Here is a 23,058-nt window from a genome sequence, read left to right as displayed (position 1 = left end):
TCTAATCAAAATGCTTCCGCATTCGGTTATGTAATAGTCCAAATGACGGGCATCAATTAGGTACGTGTGCAGTGTGCACCATGACTTTGACATTTGCATGACCTTATCGTACGAGTTATACCTACAACTGACAGTTCACATAATTCGTGCGAAATCCGGCGCTCATTGTAAAGCAAATGTCTTTTTTGACCTGCTTTAGCAATGACAACGCATGTTAGGTTCACGTCAAGGCCGTTCACATCATGGAGGCCATTATCTTCCGGTGGAGTGCGTAGTTGGTAGGTACAGCCCACCGCTAAAGTAATGTGCATTGTGCGGTTTTACCAATCGCTACGGATGGCTTTGACTGGCGATTTTTTAATACGGGGTGATCGAAAAGAAGACGTCAATAGATAGAGTTGCAGCGTCAAGGGTGACGATACATGTAAGCTACATTCAAACTTTCATTGTAGTCAGGCTAATCGTTCCTAAGCTTCAGAAACAGAACATACCCATGACTGAAACCGCACATTACTTTTGCTGTGGACTGTACTATGGATATAAATATTTTCTTCGATAAAAAACTCACATAACTAGATATAAGTCGCAAACACATTCAGGAGCCAGTAACTAGAAGGTATTCACCTGCGCCGAAATTTCACAGCTGTATCCACCCTTAGACGACCACTACCCACCGGTTTTTTGCAATGCTCACTACCGTTTTTTTCTAGACGCCCAGCTGCAACAATGAAGCCAAAGATTGAGATAAGTACATAAAGTACAAAACAGGAACATTTAATTTTGGTCGGGCGGCAGCGACAAAACAAGGAATGTACTATTGTCAGTTGTATTCCACGAGACAAGTTCTGATACACTCGCAACCATGTTGCAAGCTTCTTAACCACGGAACCTTCAACGAAAACATTCTATCAGAGGTAATGTTAAGTGTGAGGAGAAAACAGCCATTATCAAAATAAAACTATATAACATACAGCCTAGATAAATGAGCAAAGCGAATGTGTATTACAATGGTACGGCATATCTTCAATGCGCATTACTTTATTCACGCATCTGAGGCAGCAGCCCGGCTTATCGGTAAAGCATTGCGTTAGGCACGCCCTAGTGTGTTTTGAGAGCTTTAAAACTTAAAAAAGGGAGCGATTTTTATAAAAAAAAGAGCGGTAAAACACAAATCGATAATTATACCGACCAGTAAACAAACTTATGTTTTGAAATTATCTGGCACTGAACTGAATAGAGATCGAGGTTACATGATTTGCACCAGAGCTGAAAGTTAGAACTGGCATCATATAGCGATGTCGCAACAACTCCAAGCTACTGCCCCTCTCCCCTCCCCTCCTTCCTACCACAAAACGGCACCAATTGTTGGAAATGTACCGTCCACAAACTACACATACGCTGCGCTCAAAACCTAGCACAGCGGGATTGCTGAAAAGACTTCCTTTGTACATATCCCACCCACGTGAAGGGCTGGTTGATTCGCGTATAAAACTGGCACATTTGAAAGCACGAGCTAGCTCTTGAGTGATCTCATAGAAACTGAGAGGCGTTATAGCGTGTCTGCCGCTTATCGGACACAATGATCTGAAAACCGTGTGGATGAGGCAGCGGTACTCTTCCCTGGCTACCATGACAGGACTTTCTAAAGCGGCGCCCTAGTTCACAGCTATCATAGTATGCCTTCACACAGCCGGGGTACCATGACAGAACTTTCTAAAGCGGCGCCCTAGTTCACAGCTATCATAGGACGCCTTCACACAGCCGGGGTACCCGAGGCGGCCCTGAGCGGGGTCACAGCAGCAGGCGTGTGCCCGCTGAAGGCTCACACTGTCCCTCACACCACGATCGGTCCTACAGATCGGCCGGGCCGACCCACCCACCTGACCTCAGCTTCCCATCGGTCCGGTGTCGGCCTACCAGCGGCCGCCGGCCGTCTCCCGCGGCACGTTGATCCAGCGCGTGAGCAGCGGCTCGGCCGGGTCGTGGCTGGGCCGGTAACCGGCGCCGGGCCGACGCCAGTAGCAGTGGTGCAGGCAGCCGGCCGCGTCGTGGGCGAACACACGCACTGTCTCGGCCTGGTCGATCACTCGCAGTCGCAGTAGTGGCTCGGTAGTGAGCTGGAGACGGCCAGCCGGGCAGGCCAGGTCGACAGATAGCAGCGCGCGCTCGTCGGGCACGAAATACACCGCCAGTGTGCCTGACACGGGCGAAAAGAGGCACAGGTCAGATTCAGAGGGAGTATTGGACAACACCTGTGCGAAGTAGCGGTGTTGAGATTTGTGCTTATGACGGCTGCTGAGCCACTGTTCCTCTCAATTACACTGTTATGTAGCAAAACAAGTGGGAGGATGAAAACAGATAACTGCCATTACACCACACACATATTAGAAGCTCGTTAAATTTTCCTTCCCCGCAGCCCTCGCTCTTCTTTCCTATCCTCCCTCGCCTCTCACCGTTCTCTGTTCCGAGCACCATCAGTCGGCCGTGCAGCAGGCAGGCGGACACGCGGGACCGCAGTGCCATGAACGCGTCCAGCGTGCGGGAGCCGAGCTCCGCGTGGCCCACCACCACCTCTGAGAACGGAACATACGGGGTCAGACGTACTAGCAACGTGGCGGAAAAGGACTCGGGGGTGGCCCGCCAAAATCCTGGAGACTAACAGCTTAACCCTCGCCCGTATTGGTGTTTTTCCAGCCGCGAACGTATAAGGGGGGGGGGGGTCCGTTGGACCCCCCCTTGCCGTTTCGCCCCTGATCGAGCTAGAGCTTCGCGGAAAAAACGAGCGTGTTGCCCGTCACGAGAGGAAGCCGATGATACCTAATTTTAAGGTCCTAGGTCATTGGTTGACCTTGCAGGTCAGGTCAATGACCCAAAAGTCGGGAAAATCGGGACCTGTTAAAACGTCGTAAAGTGTGGCTGCTATGGGGGTTTTCGGGGCGCCGATCACGAATATCATGTTAGTTTTGATCACAGATGATGTCTTTATGCATTTAGTCCAGGTCGGGTCAGGTCAGGTCAGGTCAACCAGTAGGGGTCCTGCCGGGTATTCCTAGTAGGTGTCAACCGCCTCTGACAGCTTCGTAACATGTTACGAAGGTACCAAAACTACTTCGTAAACGTTCATATGGTTACTAAATTCGAATTCAGCTAAAAAAACTGGCCCAGAAACATGTAAAACTCGAAAAAGTGAACCGAGGTCACCAAAGGTCAATGACCTGACCTGACCTTCAGATGACCTTGACACCCACCCTAATGCATGGGGGCAACATCATATCACATGTTTGAACGCTTGAAACCACGAAAAGACTGCAAACGCGCGGCTAATGCGAGCCGACATACGCCGAATCGCGATTCCGGCCAAACATGGTCTCGAAAAGTAGGTCACAGGTCAAAGGTCATTGGGGTCAGGGTCATGAAATTTTCAGGGTGGGTGTAAAATTGATCAACGCGAGGGTACTGAAAGTTTCGTTGCGATCGGCCGCTTTTTACGCGAGTTATTCGCGAAAAACCATGGGGGGGGGTCCGTTCGACCCCCCCCCCCCTATACGGGCGAGGGTTAAGGTCAGACAGACTGACCCGACACACTTCAATGACATACACCGCTGGAGACGAAGGACATGACCACCATCTGACCACAAGGCAGCTGCACTTTCGAGGCGAGGTACCATTTACATTTTACAAGACCGAAATTAACGACAAACCATCGTCGGTAACGCCACCATCATTGTGTGCAGTGTGCACACACAAATAAGATCCGAGCTTCTACCCCAGCGCCGCCCCGGTCCCCGCACCACACCTGTTCCGAGCGAGGCCACGAAGTTGCCGGCGTTGAAGTGCAGGTCGCGTATGTCCTCCGGTCGGATGGGCCGGAACTCTGAGTCGCCGTCGGCGGGAGGATCGGCCTGCCTAATGCGGCGCGGCGTGAGCACCCTGGCAGGGTAGGGCAGCGAGCCGAGCATTGCGGCCATCGAGTGTTCAGTCGCGTCACACCAGACCAGGGCGCCGGCGCGTATTGTCATGTACGCCATCTGCCGGCGGAGGAGGGGCGAACGGTGTTAAAGCGACACGGGTTTGTGTCGTAAGGATGAGAGTGTCACGGGTTAGCGTAAAATGACTCCTTGCTCTGCACAGAGCAAGACTGGCAGGTGTGGAAGCACAAAAGATCATCGTAAATAGATAGTGTCCATGGGAGATAACTAATGAGAGTCCAATTTAAGTAGAACCACCTAAATGAAGCTAGATACCGATAGGCAATTGCTTGTCACTAAGTTGCGCCTAGAAAATACGTGATCCACCATTCTCTTGAAGAGACCTTGAGACTTGGGCAAAAAAAACGGAGATTGACAGGTAATACCACTCCTGCAGTCCCCCGGTGCTATTTGTACAGAGGCCAGCCATGTAATGTTCCACCTCCCTGGCACAGAGCGTCGCCCAGACAGACCAGTGCGAGTGCCCGCTCAGTTCTTACCCGCAGTCCGCAGCAGCGTGCAGTAGTGGCCAGGCCGCCGCTCGAGCTCAGCTCCACAACACACAGGATGTCCACGCGCACAGTCAGCCGACCGACGCGAACACGGTACAGCCAGGCCTCGTTCGGATATGAGACGCACACCAGGTCCTCGGAGGCACTGGCGAGGGTAACGGGTCACTCGTCAAGTGGTCACAGGAATGCAAGACAAAGGTAGAGTAGTCAGAGTCCAGAGACACATAGCTAGTCAGGTGAGATCGAGTAAAATAAATGCAAACTTGGCGAACTCTCAAAGGCGGTTACGAGAGAGGACATCAAGATAAGTATGGGTACATAACTACATAAGACCGCAAATATATAATACCAGTAAAACGCCTTTTGGGCGAAGAACGAGCGAGCGAGATAGTGAGCCCTGCACGTGCGGAAGGGCGAGAGGGTGCTTCCAACGGGCTTGTGCAAAGCATCCTTCTAACCGGTCGCTAGCGGTGTGCCAAATTTGAACGCAATCGGCCCAGCCGTTCCTGAGATCTGGAAGCGGCATTCTGCACGTGCGCACGTGCAAACGGAGTCCAAAATGACTTTTGCACGGCACCCTACTAACTGGTCCCCAACCGTGTACCAAATTTGAGCGCAATCGGCCCAGCCGTTCTCGAGATCTGGAAACGCCCCCTGCACGTGCGCACGTGCAGTAGCACCCTAACCGCAACACTTGGGAATGCATTGCCTGGTGGGTGCCTACCTGTATGCCAAGTTTCAGCGAAATCGCCCCAGTAATTACCGAGCTACTGAAATGGGAACAAATTTGGCACCTCTTATTGTTGTATTTTGCACGTGCAGTGGGGGTCACTCACATAGATGAAGAGTATCCGACCTTTGGTAGAAGGGATGCAGCTACCCTATAAAAATGACCGCAAGACAATCGCTCAAGCCGCTGCTGAGATATGGGCCTCTCAAAATCATTACTTTTGCAAAACTGCTTGAACACCCTTGACTTTTCACGTGGCACGTGCCACGGCGGTCACTGAGATGTATCAAAAGTAGTCAATTACGGGGTAGAAGGGATGGGGCTACCCAACAAAAAAGACCGCAGGCCAATCGGTCCAGCGGTTGCTGAGATATAAGCCTCTCAAAAGCGTTACAGGCCGGGCCGGGCCGGGCCGCTCATACTGAGATTTTTCCGTTATATTGAAAAGACTCACTTCGCTCGCTGCGCTCGCTCGCTCGTAATTAGGCCGCATACTACCCCTTCCCTTTCCGTAAGACCTTCACGTTAGATCAGATACTATTCCCTCAATCCCCAGTCGTCACATTCCCAGTGCTAGCAAACGAAGCGCACTCACTTGACAGTGATGTCGTGTCCCTCGCGGGTCATCAGCGGCACCAGTGGTGACATGGAGCTACGCACGTCGTCGTGCCACAGGCCGCACACGCGCACAATGTTGTTACTGTACGCGATCACCAGCATCCGACGGTCGTCCAGACCCGCTGTCGGACGGCGACAGACACAGTCAGACCAGACAGGCACATGTGGGCTATTGTACAGTTCATGGGATTACCGAAACGGTAAACGGTACTTTCAGTCCGTCGCAGCGCCATGGGGACAGGAGCTGCCACAAGCAATGACGGAGATCTAACGAAACGCAAACGAGTCGTTCCCTCAGATCCTGAGCATCACGGCAAATAGCCCAAAGTTTGCGGTTCAGACAATTCAATCGCAGTAGCTCTGTCGATTATTACAGACGTCATTCTGTCAACTGCTATGTCACAAATATGATAGAAAATTGTAACGTCACATCCCATCACTCTAAACCTAGGGCGTTGGAGTCGAACCGCACTTGTTCAAAACGGTCACACGTCCGGCCGGCCAGCCCTTACCCTCCCCCTCCCAGCCCACAAATAATCTAGCACTGACGATCCCCTGCTCCCTAAGCACTCACGGAGCGGCCGGGTGATCTCCAACTGACGGATCGGAAAGCTGCTTGTACAGTGGGGCAGCATGTACGCCAGATGTCCGAAGAGGTCGAACAGACCCACGCCGTCAGCGGTGGCCGCCATCACCATGCAGTCACCTGTCGGGGACGCAGACGAGCTGAGGTGGTAGTCTCGATAGCGACACGATGGGCTGATGGTAGGGAACTGCACAAGATAGTTGGAAGAGCATTGACAAGACTGACGGAAAATTACACACCATCCATCTAGATTTAGAAAAAACGCATATAATAAATTCATTGCTTCATGAACCTGAAAACAAGCCTCGAATACTTATGATCACAGAGGCAGTCAGGCACTTATCGTTTGTCCCATGAACCTGTTCGCTCACAACATACCGAAATTAAAACACACTGGACGGCGAAAAAATGACACCCCACATTCGTCTCAGCAATCTAAGCGGCTAGCATGATCTACCGTTTATAATCATAATACACGATCTATCTGTCCCAGCGAGAGCTGCTCCGTCTTTTTTAACTGAAAAACACAATGCTAACGAATAGTGTTCGTCAATTTTCAAACAGCCTGCAGATACCATAGGATTATTTCACCGGCTAGTCTCGTGGTCCTACCGTCGATACAGGCGACGGCGAGCACTCCCTCCTCGGGGAGAGCCAGTGGCGGCATCTGCACCACGGGCCATCCACCCAGCAGCGAGTGGCGGTACCAGGCCCGGTACTGGGCGTCACAGTCGCAGTCCGAGGCCGCCATGGCGTCCAGCGTGGCGGCGCCCATCTCGCGCTGACAGCACACCCATAGCTGGTTCTGCAAAACGGGGGGGGGGAGGTCAGATGGACTTTGGCTACAATTCAAACATTTTTATGACTTTTTCCAAAAGAAATCTAGTTATAATGCTCTGAATGGCCAATTTCCGTGTCTATAGCCTAACTCTGCGAAGGTTCTTGCGTTCGTTCAAGCATGATCTCAACAACCCGATCGAAAATTTCAACTTGTGACAAACTTTACGGGTCAATAATAGCTGGATCAGGGTGCTGGACAAGGTCTAACCTCCTAACTATCTCAATGCAGCAGCCTGCAGCGCAGCGCCTAACAATGTGGCCTGTAATACTATAACTGCACTGCCACTGACAGGACAGGAATAAATAATATTGTAAATGCGATGAACCCGGAGACTAAGGATACACATCTCCCACATTCCTCCCAAAGTAATGACCACACATCATTTGACATGAAGGCTTGACAAGAACAGGAACCCAAGATACTTTATCTCCTATATTGAAAAGGTAAGGTAGAGTAAGATAGTCAAAACACACAAACACATGCTTACCTTTTGGATGAGATAGTCGGCACTCTGTTTCCAAAGTTTGCAGACTCCCCTTGCCCTATACAGAGTGTATCCATCGCAGTAGGACAGGATCTGCTCCACCAGCTCGCGTGGAAGCATGGTTGCTGTCGTCAAACAAACAAATTACAGAAAATGAGATACAGCTAATACATACATTCCATTTTTATTTTATTTGAAGTCAGGCTTTCATGGAAGAATGCAATGAATCCCGTTTATATGGATTAAGATGAAACGGGACTGATATGGTCTCAAAGATCGAGGTCCTGCCCTGCTATACTTAAACCGCGTCCGAAGCCGCGCCGGGGGAGGGGGGGGGGTCGGACTTTCGGACACCCCCTGCGGTTTTTCAGATATCTAAAAAATAGCGTCGCAGACCTGGGTCACTAAGATCAGGTCACCAGCACCACAGCAAGTGACCTCAGCTCACCTCAGAAAAAAAAAATTAGAATGCTCGTCAAGTCGTCATAGCCACACCAACAGAATGATCGCCTTGAAACTTTCAGCCATTGATAAGAGTAACAGTATGCACAAAATCTACATCTCGGAATTTCGATGAGTGACGTAAGGTCAGGTCAAATTTGTGCCCAATCCATTTTAAGTCAACAGGAGAAAATCGAAAGGCGTGTCTTTCGGACGAGCATCATTCTAAACACTCTCAAACATCGGGTTACAGGCAGTCTCGACACAATGAATCAGAAAGTTGCACCAGTGGGGGCTATAGACAGCTCCCACTGATGCAATTTTCTGATAGGATCACCATAGGATTATTCCACCGGCATCGGCTCGTGGTCCTACCATCGGTCTATGTTCCCTGCGGTCTTTCGATGATAACTTTTGATGGGGGCATGCTAGAGCGATGAAACAGCTTAGATGAGCTTGACCTTTGGTCAAATTTTCAAAAAGACTTGTTCAAAGTCCATGGTCATTCGACGTGATCGTAAAAAACAGCTATTTTCAGAGTTCTTGCTCTCTGGGGGCTAAACCGTTGATCATAGCTGAAATCTGAGGACAGTACGCAGAAAGAGCGTTAAAATAGCTATCAAATGCGTTTTACCGCGACGCTGTAGCCTGTAGCTGCATTGGTTCCCGAGTTATGCGCCGGTTTGTCGAAAAATGTTGAAATAGGCAATATTTTACCTTTGCTGAACTGTGGTGACCTGACCTTTGACCTTACCTAAAATGACCCACGTATTTTTGTTAGCACATGTGCACAACTACCGAACAAGGCTATATGAACTGCAGACAGAGCGTCCGGGGCATTGAACGCTCTCCAATGTTTGAGCGTCCGAATTAGTCGATTCAATAACACAATACGCGTAGCGCACTGTATCGTCGTGCCGTGAAACAAGGCACGGGTCAGAGTTTGGGGGCTACAAAAATCTGCGGAGCAATGTGTTCGAGGCTGACGGGCGCCAGCGAGGGCCGGGCAGCGGAGCAGCACGTGCTCCGGCACATCAGCCTCTCCCGGGCACCGCTTGTCCGAGCACTACTGGCACGCCGGGGAGGGGAGATGGCCGATTCGGTGCACATACTGGAGCAAGCAGCCCCAGTGGCCCGCCCTCATCTGACGCACCGAAACTGCGCCCTCTCAGTCCTCTCCGGGAATAGGGAGTGGCGGCTACTCCCGAGGGCTGGCCTGAATAGTGACTCGGACCAGCTGCCGTGCCATCGATGCGAGGCCGCACAATGAACTGCCCTGGTCAGCATGCGGGCGTTTCAGGGCAGGGCGGCCGCTTGTTTTGCCAGGTCGTCCGCTCTCTCATTCCCCTCGATACAGCAGTGGGCAGGAACCCACTGCAGTATTCCATAATGATGCTCGGCGATGTTCAACAAGGTCTTCCATACCTATCTCCACACCAAGGGTTGAGGCCTCATCTGGGCGGCCGCTCGTCCACTGAGTAGACTCGGGGTGGCTCGCCAGTTTGAGCACGTGATGACCGAGGCAGGGACGTCTTGTCCCGAAACTTCTGCAGGGCCGCCAACAAGGCAAATCTGCTGCTAGATTGATCAGTGTGCTGCATAGACAACTGAATTTAATTCTGAAGCTGCCCTGCGCCAAAAAAAAATCAGCCACCACCGTGAGCTGATTTCGGCACATGCAAAGTTACGGTGGACGCACCAGGACGCACACTGACATTTTTGATGCATATTTATCAGCAGGCTGCGACCATGCTGCTGCTTCTTGGCTCCTCATTGCTCGAATTCAAGTGGTCTATTCGTTAGACCAATGAGAGGCCAAGCCGCATCAGCAAGAATATATGGGGAAAACCGACAGCACGGTGATATAAAAACAGCGACCGAACAGGGCCCTGGTCAATATGTAGGTACCTAGCCACGTGTTCGAATTCGTCCTGACCTCCGGTGACCCTAAAAGACTACTCCTTCCTGACTATTTTTGAATAACCATGTTGAGACCAATATCAATGTTTTTACGAAGTAGTGTCGTCTTTGTTACGACGGTTACGACCTCAAAATTTTTCCTTAAAGGGACCCTCCCACCTTCAAAAAAGTTAATGAATTGGCATGAAAGTGATGTCGCTCGGTTCAGAAAGAGCAAAAACGAATATCTACCAAATTTCATCGAAAAATATTCAACGGTTTTCAAGATATTAGACTTTTACTTTTGTTTACTTTTTGGGATCTCCGCTGTTCCTAGCGACTTTATTTGAAAGTGCGGCATTTGTTGCGCGCAAAGCAGCATATACCCAAGATACCTATAAGAAGCATATTTACGTCTGGACAACGAGTTGCGTTGGAGAGGCCGGAAATAGTGGCGATTTCAGGACCGCAAGAATGGACCGTCATTGGAATGATTCTTTTTTAAACCGTGCACTGTTTTCGGCCAGAATTTAAATGTTACTACAAAATATTTTGTAGTTACGTTTCCACCAAGAATGAATGCCATCAGGGCTAAATTTTTAATACTATTGCATTTTGTCAAGAAGCATATAGTGCTGTTATGTTGCAGTTTTAGCGCGTTTGTTACAAAATATGAAGCGAATAAGCGTCAGTGTAATTCATCAACAGTGCCAGAAGTTAACTTGAGGGAAAGCTGTGCTAATTGCTCTTGTCCATCCACTAAAATTTATTAAATATTTTGCTTTGTGTATTCCAAAAGGAGAGGGAACTATTTCATTTGTGCCTTCATGTCAGAATTGAAGGTGGATCATTAAATTTTCAACGCAGTTTACAAACAAGCATTTGGTCTTTCTCGTTTATAAGCAGTGGCTAAGAAAAGGTGGATCAATCCTGAAGTTCAGTCATCGTACCTCAACTTGGCAGCAAGATCCCCCAAGGACAGAGGATATATTGTATACATGTCCTGTAAATCAAAACAAACAAGCATTTGGTCTTTCTCGTATATGTATAAGCAGTGGCTAAGAAAAGGTTGATCAATCCTGAAGTTCAGTCATCATACCTCAACTTGGCAGCAAGATCCCCCAAGGACAGAGGATATATTGTAAACCTGTCCTGTTAATCAAAACATTTTTGTGCCTTCAAAGGCTTAAGTTATCTGTGGTGTGTTCGGAGTTAGGCTATATGGCCGTTTTTGTTGTATGTTTATGTGGAGATTGAATATAACTGTGACCCTGTGCTTGTTTGTATACTTACGGTCAAACAGGGAACAGCACATTCACATAACATACTCACCTAGCACCTAACTCATAGCTGTACCCTGCAGGATCTGTACTTGTTCATGTCTCGAGCATTAATAAAGCACTTAAGTAGCTTAGTAATCATTTCCCACATTTTCTGAGCATCTAACATGACATACAGCAGTGCAGAGTAGCTTCAGAGAAGAAACACTTAAAATGCACAGACTCACACCAGCCACCCAATGAGCCAGTTCCTCTGTCCTCATTCTGTTTCCCTGGACACAGCTTGGCAATGTGAGCTAACTTTTGGCAAGTTGAAGGTTAGCAGGTAAGATTGAGTTAGGGTGAGTACCTACCTATAACTGGGTGCTACTGCCATGCAGGTTTAACTCACCTGTTGGTGAGTACATCTTGGTGAGTAGAGTTCCTTGGTGGAAGATTACCCTCAGGTCTTGGGTAGGCTGCAAATATGTGTGATGATTGAGGTTAGGTCAGCTGTCACTTGTCAGGTTAGTCAGGTTCGGGTATGCTCATTGCTCAGGTCACATTTTTCTGGACATTTGGCAAATTAAAAAACTAGCAATCTGATCTAAGCTAACCCAACTAAACATACATAACTACTGACTATAGGAAAGGAACTGAGCACCTACCTACTTGTGCCTACATCTCATACCATGTCAAAGTAGAGTTCCTTGGTGGAAGATTACCCTCAGTACTTTTTATCCCAGCCCTGTGAAGAAAACTAATACTTCTAAGCTCGGAGTCACTGCTGGCCATCCACAGGAAGAAACACTGAGACTGAGAGCTTTGCCATTGTATATTGGACCAATAATGGCTATCACGAATGACTATGAACACATAATATGATCACATCGCTGCATGGATTGTCACATTGACAATTTTACTACAATCCTTTTTTCAAGAAATACAGTGATGATGATTAACATCAAAATCAACATAAAGTGGATTTAGTGATCCAAGCTTTCTCCTCCAGTAGCAATGGAATGATCACATGTTTCATTTGCCAGACACTGAGTACCTGATGCACATTACAATCTGCATAGCATCTAAGCATAGTAAAACTGCCCAAGTCCATTCATTCTAGATTTTAACTTGATAGTTAGCACTAATTTATCTTGCTGTTGTAAGTTATTATTCAATATTCATACCAATACATCAATATGCGCTCATCAGTCAACATTTTCTGGCATGATCCTGCTCAGTGTGCTCTTCAGTATGGCTCCAAGGTCTGCAATATTATAGCTTGTTTTTGGACAATAAGCTCTTTTAATTTTACCTTTTCTTGCTGATATATGAGCCCGATCAACTTGCGTTTATCAACCAAAATTTCATAACTTGTTCAACTTGATATTGATATTGCTCAGTAGTCAGGACCTCTGTCAGCCTCCTGGATACTTCAGATTGTTTTCAATCAACATGCTTCTTAATTATGATATAAGTCAATCTTAAGGGATTCAAAACATCCAACAAAACTTTTTATGTGGGCGAGGATGGATGACATGATTATTATTAATATAACGAGGCTTGAAATGATCTCACGCATGTCAAAGTGTTTTTATTTTAGGCAAAATAAATATCTAAAACAGTAAAACAAGCTTTCGGCATTACGCCATCATCAAGTTTGAATAAATTAACATGTTTTTGATTTTCAAAAGCTAGAGCACAATCATATTGTTCCAGGCATCCTCATAGCAGCTCACTTTTTTAAACGTATTGCAATACGTTGCAAATAGTGTGGTACATTGCACATGGCAAGTAAATAATGTAGAACAATGTATCATTACGTACGCTACAACATGAACTGAAACAGTACTGATGAAAACAACATGAACTGAAATGAAACAGTAAAACAAGCCGAAAGCTTGTTTTACTGTTTTAGATATTTATTTTGCCTAAAATAAAAACACTTTGACATGCGTGAGATCATTTCAAGCCTCGTTATCCAACAAAACGACGTACAAGAGCAAGAAAACCACCAGATAAACTAAAAAATGGCCTTGGAACAGAGCCAAGTGGTGCTCCATTTGTTTGTTTACAATGATTGTAGTGCTGATGTATTTTTAGGACTCTGAACGTCGGCTTATAAAAAAATGAAACGTTTTTACAAAAGTTGTAAGGCAAGTAATATTTATCTGAAAGAACTAAATATTCAAAAGCCAAACACTATGAAATACATGAATCGGTACGAAAAAGTAACCAAAAAATCCAGCCTAATCACCGGCTCCTAAAACTGCAACACAATCAGCACTTTTCCCCGCAACTCGTTGTCCAGACGTAAATATGCCTATAAGAAACAGGTAGGTCCGATGTTTTGAGTAAAGCCCACGTAAAGCCCTGGTGACGTCACTGACATTTCTTATATGGAGAATTTCGCCCATAAGAATAATATTTTACATACGAAAATTTGTATTTCATTCGGAAAAAATACATTCTATCAATTTCATCATGAAACTTATATAATTTAATTAAAAAACTTGAAATCCTTTGAGTGCTTGTCCCAACCCCTGCTATACCTTTGGTCACGTGACTTCCATGAAAAACTTTGCGTTTTGCAATGTTATGACTTAAACAGAAGCAATAAATGTTACAAGCGTATTATTTATGATGTTTTAGGCAGCAATCGTGTAATAACATCCTTAAATTATATACATTTTGCTTAAAAGAGGTCACGTGATGTTACCAGATTGTGCTCGGACAGCATCTTCTTGAACTTCGATTTTGAGTACTTTTTACCTTCATTGAGTCCTAATAACGGACGTTTTTAGTTATAAAATGAAGCAATGAATCTATTGAGGGCAAAATTTAATCATTTTTGCACTTTCAAGCCGGGCTATCCTGGCATGAACTTCGGCCGGTTTGTGTGTGAGGCCTATGGTGAAGGGAAAACTTCACGCCCGGCTGACGTCACAGACCTCGGCTACCAAATCGTGTCCGGTGGGGGTCGCATATACCACCGCGTGCTACCAAACGTTTTAGTAAAAGATTTAAAAATCGTTAGATCTCCGCTGACGTCACAAATTCTAAGGGGGCATACCAATGCACTAGCCCCTTAGAATCCGAAAACTGCAAGTTTGAAATTCCATATCTCCGAATTAAAGCATTTGTCGATGTTGTGAGTGCCCAAACCGGTATTTGCAGGCCATGGCCACCAATTTGGCTATCTCAACTCAAAACTAATGTTAAGGTGGGAGTGTCCCTTTAAGAGATAGGGACCACGCTGGTCCCACCCTGCAAGTAAAGGGAAGAAATTTCTTGAACACCATAAAGCTGCGGGGGTTGCGACCAGGATAAATGGTGGTTTCTGAGCCTGGCCGCAAACTTGGCTATCTCAACTCAAAACTAATGTTAAGGTGGGAGGGTCCCTTTAAACCGAAAATAACCCACACCGTCCACCAACCTCCTCAACCACGAGCCAAAATTGAAATGACCTTGACCTTGCGTTGACCATAAGCTTTTATTATCGGGTGTTTTGTTTGTGAGGGTCAACCGCAAGCAGCTACAAAAAATCAAACAATAGTTTAAAAAAAAAATTCTTAAATGTCTCAAGTCGGACTTAGTATTAAAGATGTGTGTAATTTTAATGATGAAGTCAGAAATTTTTGAGTAAACCATGGAAAAATTTGGAAGTTCAAGCTGTTTATCCTTCCATAAGCAGGACTTGCGTTCAAGCAATGAACACACCTGCTCACTTACCCATGTTTGCTGTTTGCGGTACTTTATTTTATCAAAGTTAGCTGCTTTTGTTTGTCCCTTATTAGAAATATCTAATGCAATCAATAAATTAAATCACGTTTAATGAGTATTCGCTTATTTTTTCATCCATTTATGCTTATGAAGATAGAATGCAAGCGAAAAAGCGCTTGCCAGCGATTTAGGCAAATTGTCTTTCAACTTCCTTCGCACCGAGCATCTTGAATGATATCATAACTTCAAAAGACAGAAGAATCATCCGTTGGCATCATTGAATGTACTTTTTGACGGAAAGATTGGGTCGATACGGTTGGTACTGAAATTACGAAATAAATGTAAAAGTTAACTTTTGCAGAACTACTTTTTGCAGTATTTTAATCGCTTCAAGCTTTCACTCATTTGTTGACGTCATAAATGATGCGCATGCGCAGTGTGCTCACTGATTTTCTGTTGAGTTGAGGCGCTCGCCATTTTTATCAATTAAATTTATTTAATCGGTGCAAGGTTCTTTACAATCATCCATATTTTTGGACTGTTATGGTAAGAATGTTTTCATGCGACATTTTCTATACCACTTATTGTTCGTCTTTGGATACGCCCATTTTACGGTCACTGCGGCGAATGATGCGCGGAACGTATAAGCGAAGCTGATGAATTACCTTCAAAGAATATTGATGCGTCCTCCTAATCCGGTAGCACTGTTATAAGCTAAATATTCTAGAAATTTTCATCTTTTCTAGATTCTTCAATTTGTGTCCCTTTGTAAGTTAAAACAGGCTTCCTGTATCTTGTAGTCCCATCACAACTTTTCGGCAACTTTTACTAATAAAATATTTGCGTAGTTTGATGCAATCATGTATGTTTGTGGTTGAAAAATGGAGGAATATTTGGCTCAAATATGAAAAGCAACACTTATAAAGTGAGTGCAATCTCAGTAATGTGCATGCGTGCAACAGTGTCAAATTGCCAGTTTCTTTTTTTTTTGTAAAAAGTTTAAAGTATAATACAATACAGCACACTTATAAGCCTGTTTCAGGAGCATTTGTACAAAATATCCAGACAGGCTGCTCCTGTCTTTTTTTAATGTTCAAAACATGCTCCAAAGCATATTTTGATGCTCCAAGAACATGCTCCAAATATAAGTCCTTGGAAAAGATGGTAAATGTCAAGATAAAGTCCTAAGAGGATTTCAATGATAATTTTTTCATATTCTTACAACATTTGACACCCTGAATCCAAATTGATGCTTACATGTCTCACAAATAACAAAAACATCATCCAACCTGTCTTAACCTTACCTACTTACCTACAACCCACAAACCTAACCTACAACCTGACAACCTACAAGCTGCAAACCTACCAACCTACAACCTAAAACCTACAAACCTACAACCTAACCTAACATACAACCTAAAATTTCTGCTGTTGCATATTTGTATCAACAGCACTACAGTTGTATCATATCTTGACAAATATTGAAATGACTGCCTACCTTTTAATGACCAATATTTCAGTTTTCAAGATAATGTGGAAGTTATAAGTTGAAAGGTAGAACATTGATCTGCTAGAGGCAATCAGATCAAACCATTATATCTTTCTTAAACCTGTGAAATCCAGTAAAAGCAGGGCTGATGAAGGATATCTTTTCCATGTTGTAGACATATGAATAGAATGCAATTATTTATTGTTTCTATTGATGTCTTCAATACAGCTCTGGCTAACATTTTAGACATTCTCAATTATAAAAAGGGAGAGCATAATACAAACTTGCTAAGCTTTATACAAGTAGGCATCATATACAAATTGTGCAAAAACTCTCCTTGTCTGCATTTTTAAGTTTACATGCTAGCATGCATCTAATACATAAACAATATTTGGTGTGAAATAATATTTGCAATATTATTTTCATAAATTAAGAGATGAGATGAATAAAATGAATATAGATATATGCTGGAGCCTTAAAGGAAATAGTTCACTTTTAACATGGGGTTTTGAGCTGGAATAGCAGTTTCGTAGCTTGAGCTGAGACTAGCACAAATCAGGAGCTTTTACGGCTCAACGATCACCCTAGACGAAGATATTCCATTTCTCGTTCCGAAAAGAGTGCCTTGTAGAGGAATGCGTGCCTTGCACAGGAATGCAGCCACGTCATCGTCAGCCAATCAGCGTGCTGCTTACAGCCAATGCAGTATGCGTAGGTTTGAGCTACGCAATATGATTGGTCAATACGTAATAAGCTTCCGCGTCAAACATTATTTTACATAGAATATAGTTCGTCCTATATTAAAATATAGAAAATAATTGTTTTTACAAAAAGGTTTTATTTTATTTCATGATTATTTTGAGCATAAAAAATAATAAATCAATAGCAAAATACTGATTTCAGGAAAGTGGACTGTTTCCTTTAAATTTCCAGGCTTTCCTTGTTAGTGTGAGCTGTAATTATGTAGTGAATGAAGTGGTAATAAAAATGGTCTTCTGTTCTAATGCCTTTTGGAACATATGTGTGTTCACTGTTTAGGGACTAGGAAACACCATATTTGCAAACAGTTTCTTTATGAGCTTACATTTTAAGGAAATGAGTTAGGACAACATTTGTGCAGTGTCCTGAAATTGATTTTTCGGAGAGTGTGATTGAAGCCGCAAGGACGTCAGTATTTCATAAGGACGTCGATATCGGTGCGGAGCCTCAGCCACTGAAGATCCCTTAAATCTCTTAAAATTAGCGATTTTCACTAGCAATTTTGACTAATAGCACCTCAAGGCATCTCAAAGGATCATATATAACTAGACACAAAGTAATGCCAGTTTACCCCTAGTACAATACAAATTTCAATCATTCATCACAAACACCAAAACAACACTTTGAAGATGTTTAGTTCTTGTCCATGATCGTACACAACAGTCAGTGACAAATATGCTTCAACGAAATCAGCCCAAGAGCCAGCGGCTATCACTAAATATTGACGTCATAAGAGGGATATTATATCGAGCAAGAGGAGTGACGTAAAAAACAGACGTCCAAACAAAGAGATGGAAAACAGTTAGGAAAATTAATTTCCATAGCTTCCTGTTATGAAATTCAATGAAGAAAACTCCAAGGTAGACGCTGAATTTTTCTTGGCTGGAAAAAATGTGAAATCATCGTGCACTTTTCAGTTTTGTACCGACGTCGATTTAATGGGAATGACAAGGTCAATCGACGTCCCCAACATTGCGTTATTTTTAAGCCAAAGACGACATACTTTAATTAAAACTGTTGAAATTCGGTAACTTTATCTTAATTCAAATAAATAAACACAAACTTTTTTTCCAACCACTATCAACATATGCAAAATTAACTGCTTTTGAAGGGTAGGTTCAAGGGGCAGCGCTACCCCGTTACTGTGACCTTCTGAGGGGAAAAATAATTAAATATGTTACAGTGATTTGATACAAAAGGTATGTTGTGTGCTTAGAGATAAATGTCGAAGTAATATATTCGCATGACTAATTTTTATCTATACACCGCACAGTTACTAAAACTGAAAAGTGGAAAACGACGTCCTCAGATCCCTCTATTCCGACGTCTTTTCTCCTTCATATGGCAGCTATTACCTTCACGATAAAGGAAAAAACCTATCCATATCTGACGCACAGAAAACGAAAATAAAACCGCGTTGTTTACTGTTGCGGCAGTTCGCCAGCGGTGTTGGAAAGGGGAGTTGAGTATAAGAGTGGGTTTGTGAGACCTTGGGATATATTTATTGTCATTTTGCACAGCCGTGTTTTTAGGCCACAGAGGTGATATTTCTTTTTGTTAGTTTGCTTTTGGTGTTCGATATACCTGTCTACTTTTATCTGTCAGGGACGTCGTTTGGCTTTCCGGGACGTCACAAAGAGAATCTGTTCGGGTGTGGGTTTCCACCCAAATTGACGAAAATCAGGACACTGCATTTGTGACCTGTATAAGTTTGTGATGCACTGATATCATTTTCTTACAAGGCAAATCAATTTATTTGACTATATTTGATTTATATGTCAGACATGCCACTTGCTGTTTTGGTGCCTATCACACACTTGCCACTTTTCCACATTTAATTGCTAGATGAAAATAGGTGAAAAGGTTAAATTTTGTTACATTTTAAGAATGTTTGCAGAGATCTATGTTAATGTGGATATATACTGTTATCAAAATAAAAGTCATCATTTACTGAAATTACATCTTATTTCAGGTTTGATGGGCATCTGTGCTGGCTTCTTCCTACACTACACACTGTTGCTGGGCGCTGCTCCATCTGCACTGTTCAAAGTGGTGTGCCTGATCTCTGCGTACTGGCAGTAGCCAGCCACGGCCGCAGTGCTGTGTGTGACGGGACCGGTGTGTGGTGGCGGTGTGGACGGTGTTAGCCGCCGGTGCAGTGCAGTGGCCAGGTGACGGCTCGCGGCGCCCACCTGTGCCCGGCGGCCGGCGCCGCGGGTGATGAGCAGCCGTGTGGCCGGCGGCGGCTGGGCTCCCAGGCCTCCCCCGGCGGCGGCCGCCGCTGACGGCGCCATGTCGGTGAGCGCCAGCCTGCGCACGCCGCTGCAGACGGTGCCCGAGGCGCTCACCACCGACCATGTCTCCTCCAGCAAGGCCAACAAGGTGAGCAGTCGACGGCGCGCGCCCGTCTCCCCGTCAGGTGGACGCTGTGCCATCTAGTGCTCTTTTCGCGGAAACTGATGGGACGTAGGTCTATGTAGGGGGTGGGGGAGGGGGGTACACGATGAAGCTTGTTCCTGCTCTTGCAAAGCTAAAAATGAAAGAAGCCCATTCCTGAACCCTGCATCTGATTCCTGGTCAGCATCTCCATTGGCTCTAGGATCCAATTAGTTTTGAGGTGGACTGTAGAGACTCATGAAGTAGATTAAATCTCTGCCAATGGCCTTGCAGCGAGGAAACGTAGCATCCTGCATTAAGGGAGGTTTAGCAACACCAGTTTTATAGGGCCTGCTTCAGCATTTTATCATACTACTGCCATTGTCTTATTTTGAATCATTATCTCTTGTCATTTCTCCGAGACTGTGCATTTGTGAATTTGCACACCAGCAGCAGTCTAATCATTTGCATTTCATCAGAAATTCAGAAGCCAGGTTTTGTTGACCTTAGAAACCCCAACTTGGTCTCTTTCCTTCTTATCACTTACACACTCACTCACTCAATTATTTATCCATTCATTCACTCACTCACTCATTCACTCACTCACCTTCTTTTGCTCATTCATTCATCTCACACATTCGCTCATCTGCTCAATCCCTTAATCGCCCACGCTCATTCACTCACTCGTTCTCGCTCAGTGTTCTCACTCACTCACAGTGTTCACTCGCCCACTCTTCACTTGCTCATGCTCACAATCACAGTCACTCACCCGCACACTAACTCGCGCACTCATTCTTTCATTCAGTGTCCTGGTTTTCGTGAATTTGGGTGGAAAACCACATCCCAATGGATTCCCTTTGTGATGTCCTGGAAAGTCAAACGACGTTCCTGACAGATGAAATCCGCGCATTTACCCATTCACTTGTTCGCAAATTACCTAACTCACGCACGCAATATTCGTTCACTCATTACCTATATCATACAATCACTCTCCCATTTACTCACTCACCATCTCACTCGCTCACATTTCCTTCACTCATTCATTCATTCACTGAATCCCTCGCTCACTCCATCACTCACTCACTCACTCACGCACTCACTCACTCACTCACCCATCCACCGGCCGGCCGACCGACCGACCGACTGTTGCTAACCTTCGGTCACCCTTTCACGCTTGCTTACGCTACGCAACCTGCTGAGTGCTGGCAGCAGCCTTCGTAGTAAACGGTTGCCAGCTGAGCTCATTGACGACTTGGCAAGGGATGGTGCCAAAAGTGGGACAAAATAACTTGTCTCTGGGCTTCAACCACTGGTCTCGGTGGCTTTTGCAATGGATTGGGAGGTCAGCTTAACCACGTTGTAGTTGTGCAGTTTCTTACTCGCCCTGTGTTTGATGAGACGCCAGCAATAGCATGCCTTTGACATTATTTTCTGATCTAAGACATCAAATTATTTAATAACTGCTAGTTTCAATGCTTGAACGAGAAGCAACAGGTATGATTATGAACTTGATTATATTTTCCTGAAATATTAGTTATTTGACCATAAGTGACATTCTGGCGTAAACGTATCACACTTTCCTTGATCAGCTTCCTGTCCGGGCTCTCCGATTTTCAGTTGCTTCCTCCTAAAATCATTTGCTTTTTAGTGTCTTATGGACTGTGGAGTCAAACGTCAGTCCCTTCGTGGCTTTCCTTTCCTTTTGCCATGCAAGCCAATCTGTCCATGTGATAGGCCGGTGCCCCCCTCCCCCTCCCCGCAGTGCACCTTCATTTCAATAGAACGCGGATGCTCCTTTTTCCACCTTCATGGATATTCCGCACATTTTTATGACTGCCGTGGGGTCCTACCAAGAACTCGGTCATTCATATGCCTTTCATCGTTGTCTGTTTACCTGTGTGGCTAGTTTTATGTCTTGTGACACCCAACTACCGTTATCGTTTCCCTGTTGCCGGATCGTCCACAGCTGTGTGCCGGTCACACCATTGGTCGGTAATTGACGGCATTCCGTACACGTATCAGTGATCTGCGCCGCCCCAAATGGCTCCGCTGCCCGGCGGGCGGGCGGCGCTCGGGACGGGCGCGGCGCAGCGCCGGTGCTTGGTCAGGTGCTCGGCCGTCCGCGGCCGTGCCCTTGTTCGGATGTGACTCACTGGATGGCGGCCCGGCGGGCCATTTTCCTTGTTTACCTTGCTCGGTGCCGAAACGCCCTGCTTTGTACGGCGCTGATGGCTGCGAAGATGTCGGCTTATTACCGGCTGTAATCCGCTGTGATTTGTCATTCGTGACGTCGGCTCGGCGCGGAGGCGAGCGGTGCGCACGGACGGCCGCGTCGGCACCGGCGCCTATCGGGCCATCGTCCTTCCCGGCACGGTGCGTGTCGGCCGCGGGCGGGCGGCGCCGGCGCGTGTTTGCCGATGACGCGATGCCGGGCATGCCAGCGGCAGCCATCGGTCCGGCGCGGCGGCGGCGGTCCGCGGGACACGGACACCGGCTCAAGGGCAGACGCCGCAGCCGCCCGTCACTGCCGCCACCGGCAGGGATCGGCACCGCTGGCGGCGGCCGAAGCCGCAGTCGGGGGCACTGGCCGGCGCCGGCTTCCGTCAGTCCCGTGCGGCTTTACGTCTACACACCGGCTACCGAACAACACACCATGCTGGCTGGTCTCTCTCTCTCTCTCTCTCTCCCTCACTCCCCCTCTCTCTCTCTCTCTCTCTCTCTCTCTCTCTCTCTCTCTCTCTCTCTCTCTCTCTCTCTCTCTCTCTCTCTCTCTCTCCCTCACTCCCCCCTCTCTCTCTCTCTCTCTCTCCCTCCCTCTCCCTCCCTCCCTCCCTCCCTCCCTCCCTCCCTCCCCCTCTCTCTCTCTCTCTCTCTCTCTCTCGCTCTCTCCCTCTCCCTCTCCCTCTCCCTCTCCCTCTCCCTCTCCCTCTCCCTCTCCCTCTCCCTCTCCCTCTCCCTCTCCCTCTCCATCACCCTCTCTCTATCTCTCTCTCCCTCCATTCGCTCTCGCCTCCCACCCTCCGCGGGCGGCTTCCCTGCGCCGGGGGCGGGGCGGCCGACTCCCGCGGTCGTGTAGCCGCCCGGCGCCGCGGCGGCATCGATTGCAGGGCGGGGCGGTGGCGGCGCCGGTGCCGGTGCCACCATCGATTGGCTGGGTGGCGGCACGCACCGCGCCGCCGACCAGCTGACCGGACCGCTCGGAACGGAACCGGCAGCACGAAACGACACCGGAAATAGAACGGCAAACGACCGGAACCGGCACGAGCAGGACATGAAGGGTTGGGGAGTGGGGACAGCCATGTGCACACGCTGCATTGATAAGGGATAATTTAGCAAGGGACTGAGGGCTGATGAATGTTTTAGGTGACTCACT

The 23,058-nt window shown here is 46.6% G+C and overlaps 2 protein-coding genes across 10 annotated transcripts in view; one reads left to right on the top strand and one right to left on the bottom strand.

Annotated features, from left to right (window-relative positions):
• Nucleotides 1-812: 812 nt before the first annotated feature.
• LOC122373674 lies at nucleotides 813-15,915 on the bottom strand. 7 transcript variants are annotated; one of them, XM_043351968.1, is made up of 10 exons: nucleotides 13,354-13,410; nucleotides 11,751-11,817; nucleotides 7,743-7,864; nucleotides 7,027-7,219; nucleotides 6,403-6,534; nucleotides 5,806-5,950; nucleotides 4,469-4,625; nucleotides 3,797-4,028; nucleotides 2,454-2,573; nucleotides 813-2,197 (listed from the first exon to the last, which is right to left on the bottom strand). In XM_043351968.1, the coding sequence occupies exons 1-10, from the start codon at nucleotides 13,399-13,401 to the stop codon at nucleotides 1,914-1,916; spliced, it is 1,500 nt and encodes a 499-aa protein (XP_043207903.1). In that variant the 5' UTR covers nucleotides 13,402-13,410; the 3' UTR covers nucleotides 813-1,913. The 7 variants fall into 7 exon arrangements, with proteins under 7 accessions (XP_043207903.1, XP_043207904.1, XP_043207909.1 ...); XM_043351969.1 differs by having other exon boundaries at nucleotides 13,337-13,393; XM_043351974.1 differs by lacking the exons at nucleotides 11,751-11,817; nucleotides 13,354-13,410 and adding an exon at nucleotides 15,727-15,915.
• LOC122373671 (MAP/microtubule affinity-regulating kinase 3-like) overlaps nucleotides 15,481-23,058 on the top strand; it is a 23,340-nt gene continuing 15,762 nt past the window's right edge. For 2 of the 3 annotated variants that reach the window (XM_043351966.1, XM_043351965.1), the window contains exons 1-2: nucleotides 15,495-15,607; nucleotides 19,282-19,691. In XM_043351966.1, coding sequence (XP_043207901.1) covers nucleotides 19,530-19,691 — 162 coding nt within the window. In that variant the 5' untranslated portion in view covers nucleotides 15,495-15,607; nucleotides 19,282-19,529. Of the gene's footprint in view, nucleotides 15,608-19,281; nucleotides 19,692-23,058 lie in introns of all 3 variants that reach the window. The other variant, XM_043351964.1, reaches the window with a different exon arrangement.

Source organism: Amphibalanus amphitrite, unplaced genomic scaffold (assembly GCF_019059575.1).
Source record: "Amphibalanus amphitrite isolate SeventyFive unplaced genomic scaffold, NRLGWU_Aamphi_draft 001533F_arrow, whole genome shotgun sequence".
Taxonomy (NCBI): domain Eukaryota; kingdom Metazoa; phylum Arthropoda; class Thecostraca; order Balanomorpha; family Balanidae; genus Amphibalanus; species Amphibalanus amphitrite.
Note: the sequence above shows the minus strand (reverse complement) of the source record. Positions and strands in the feature narration are given on the sequence as shown.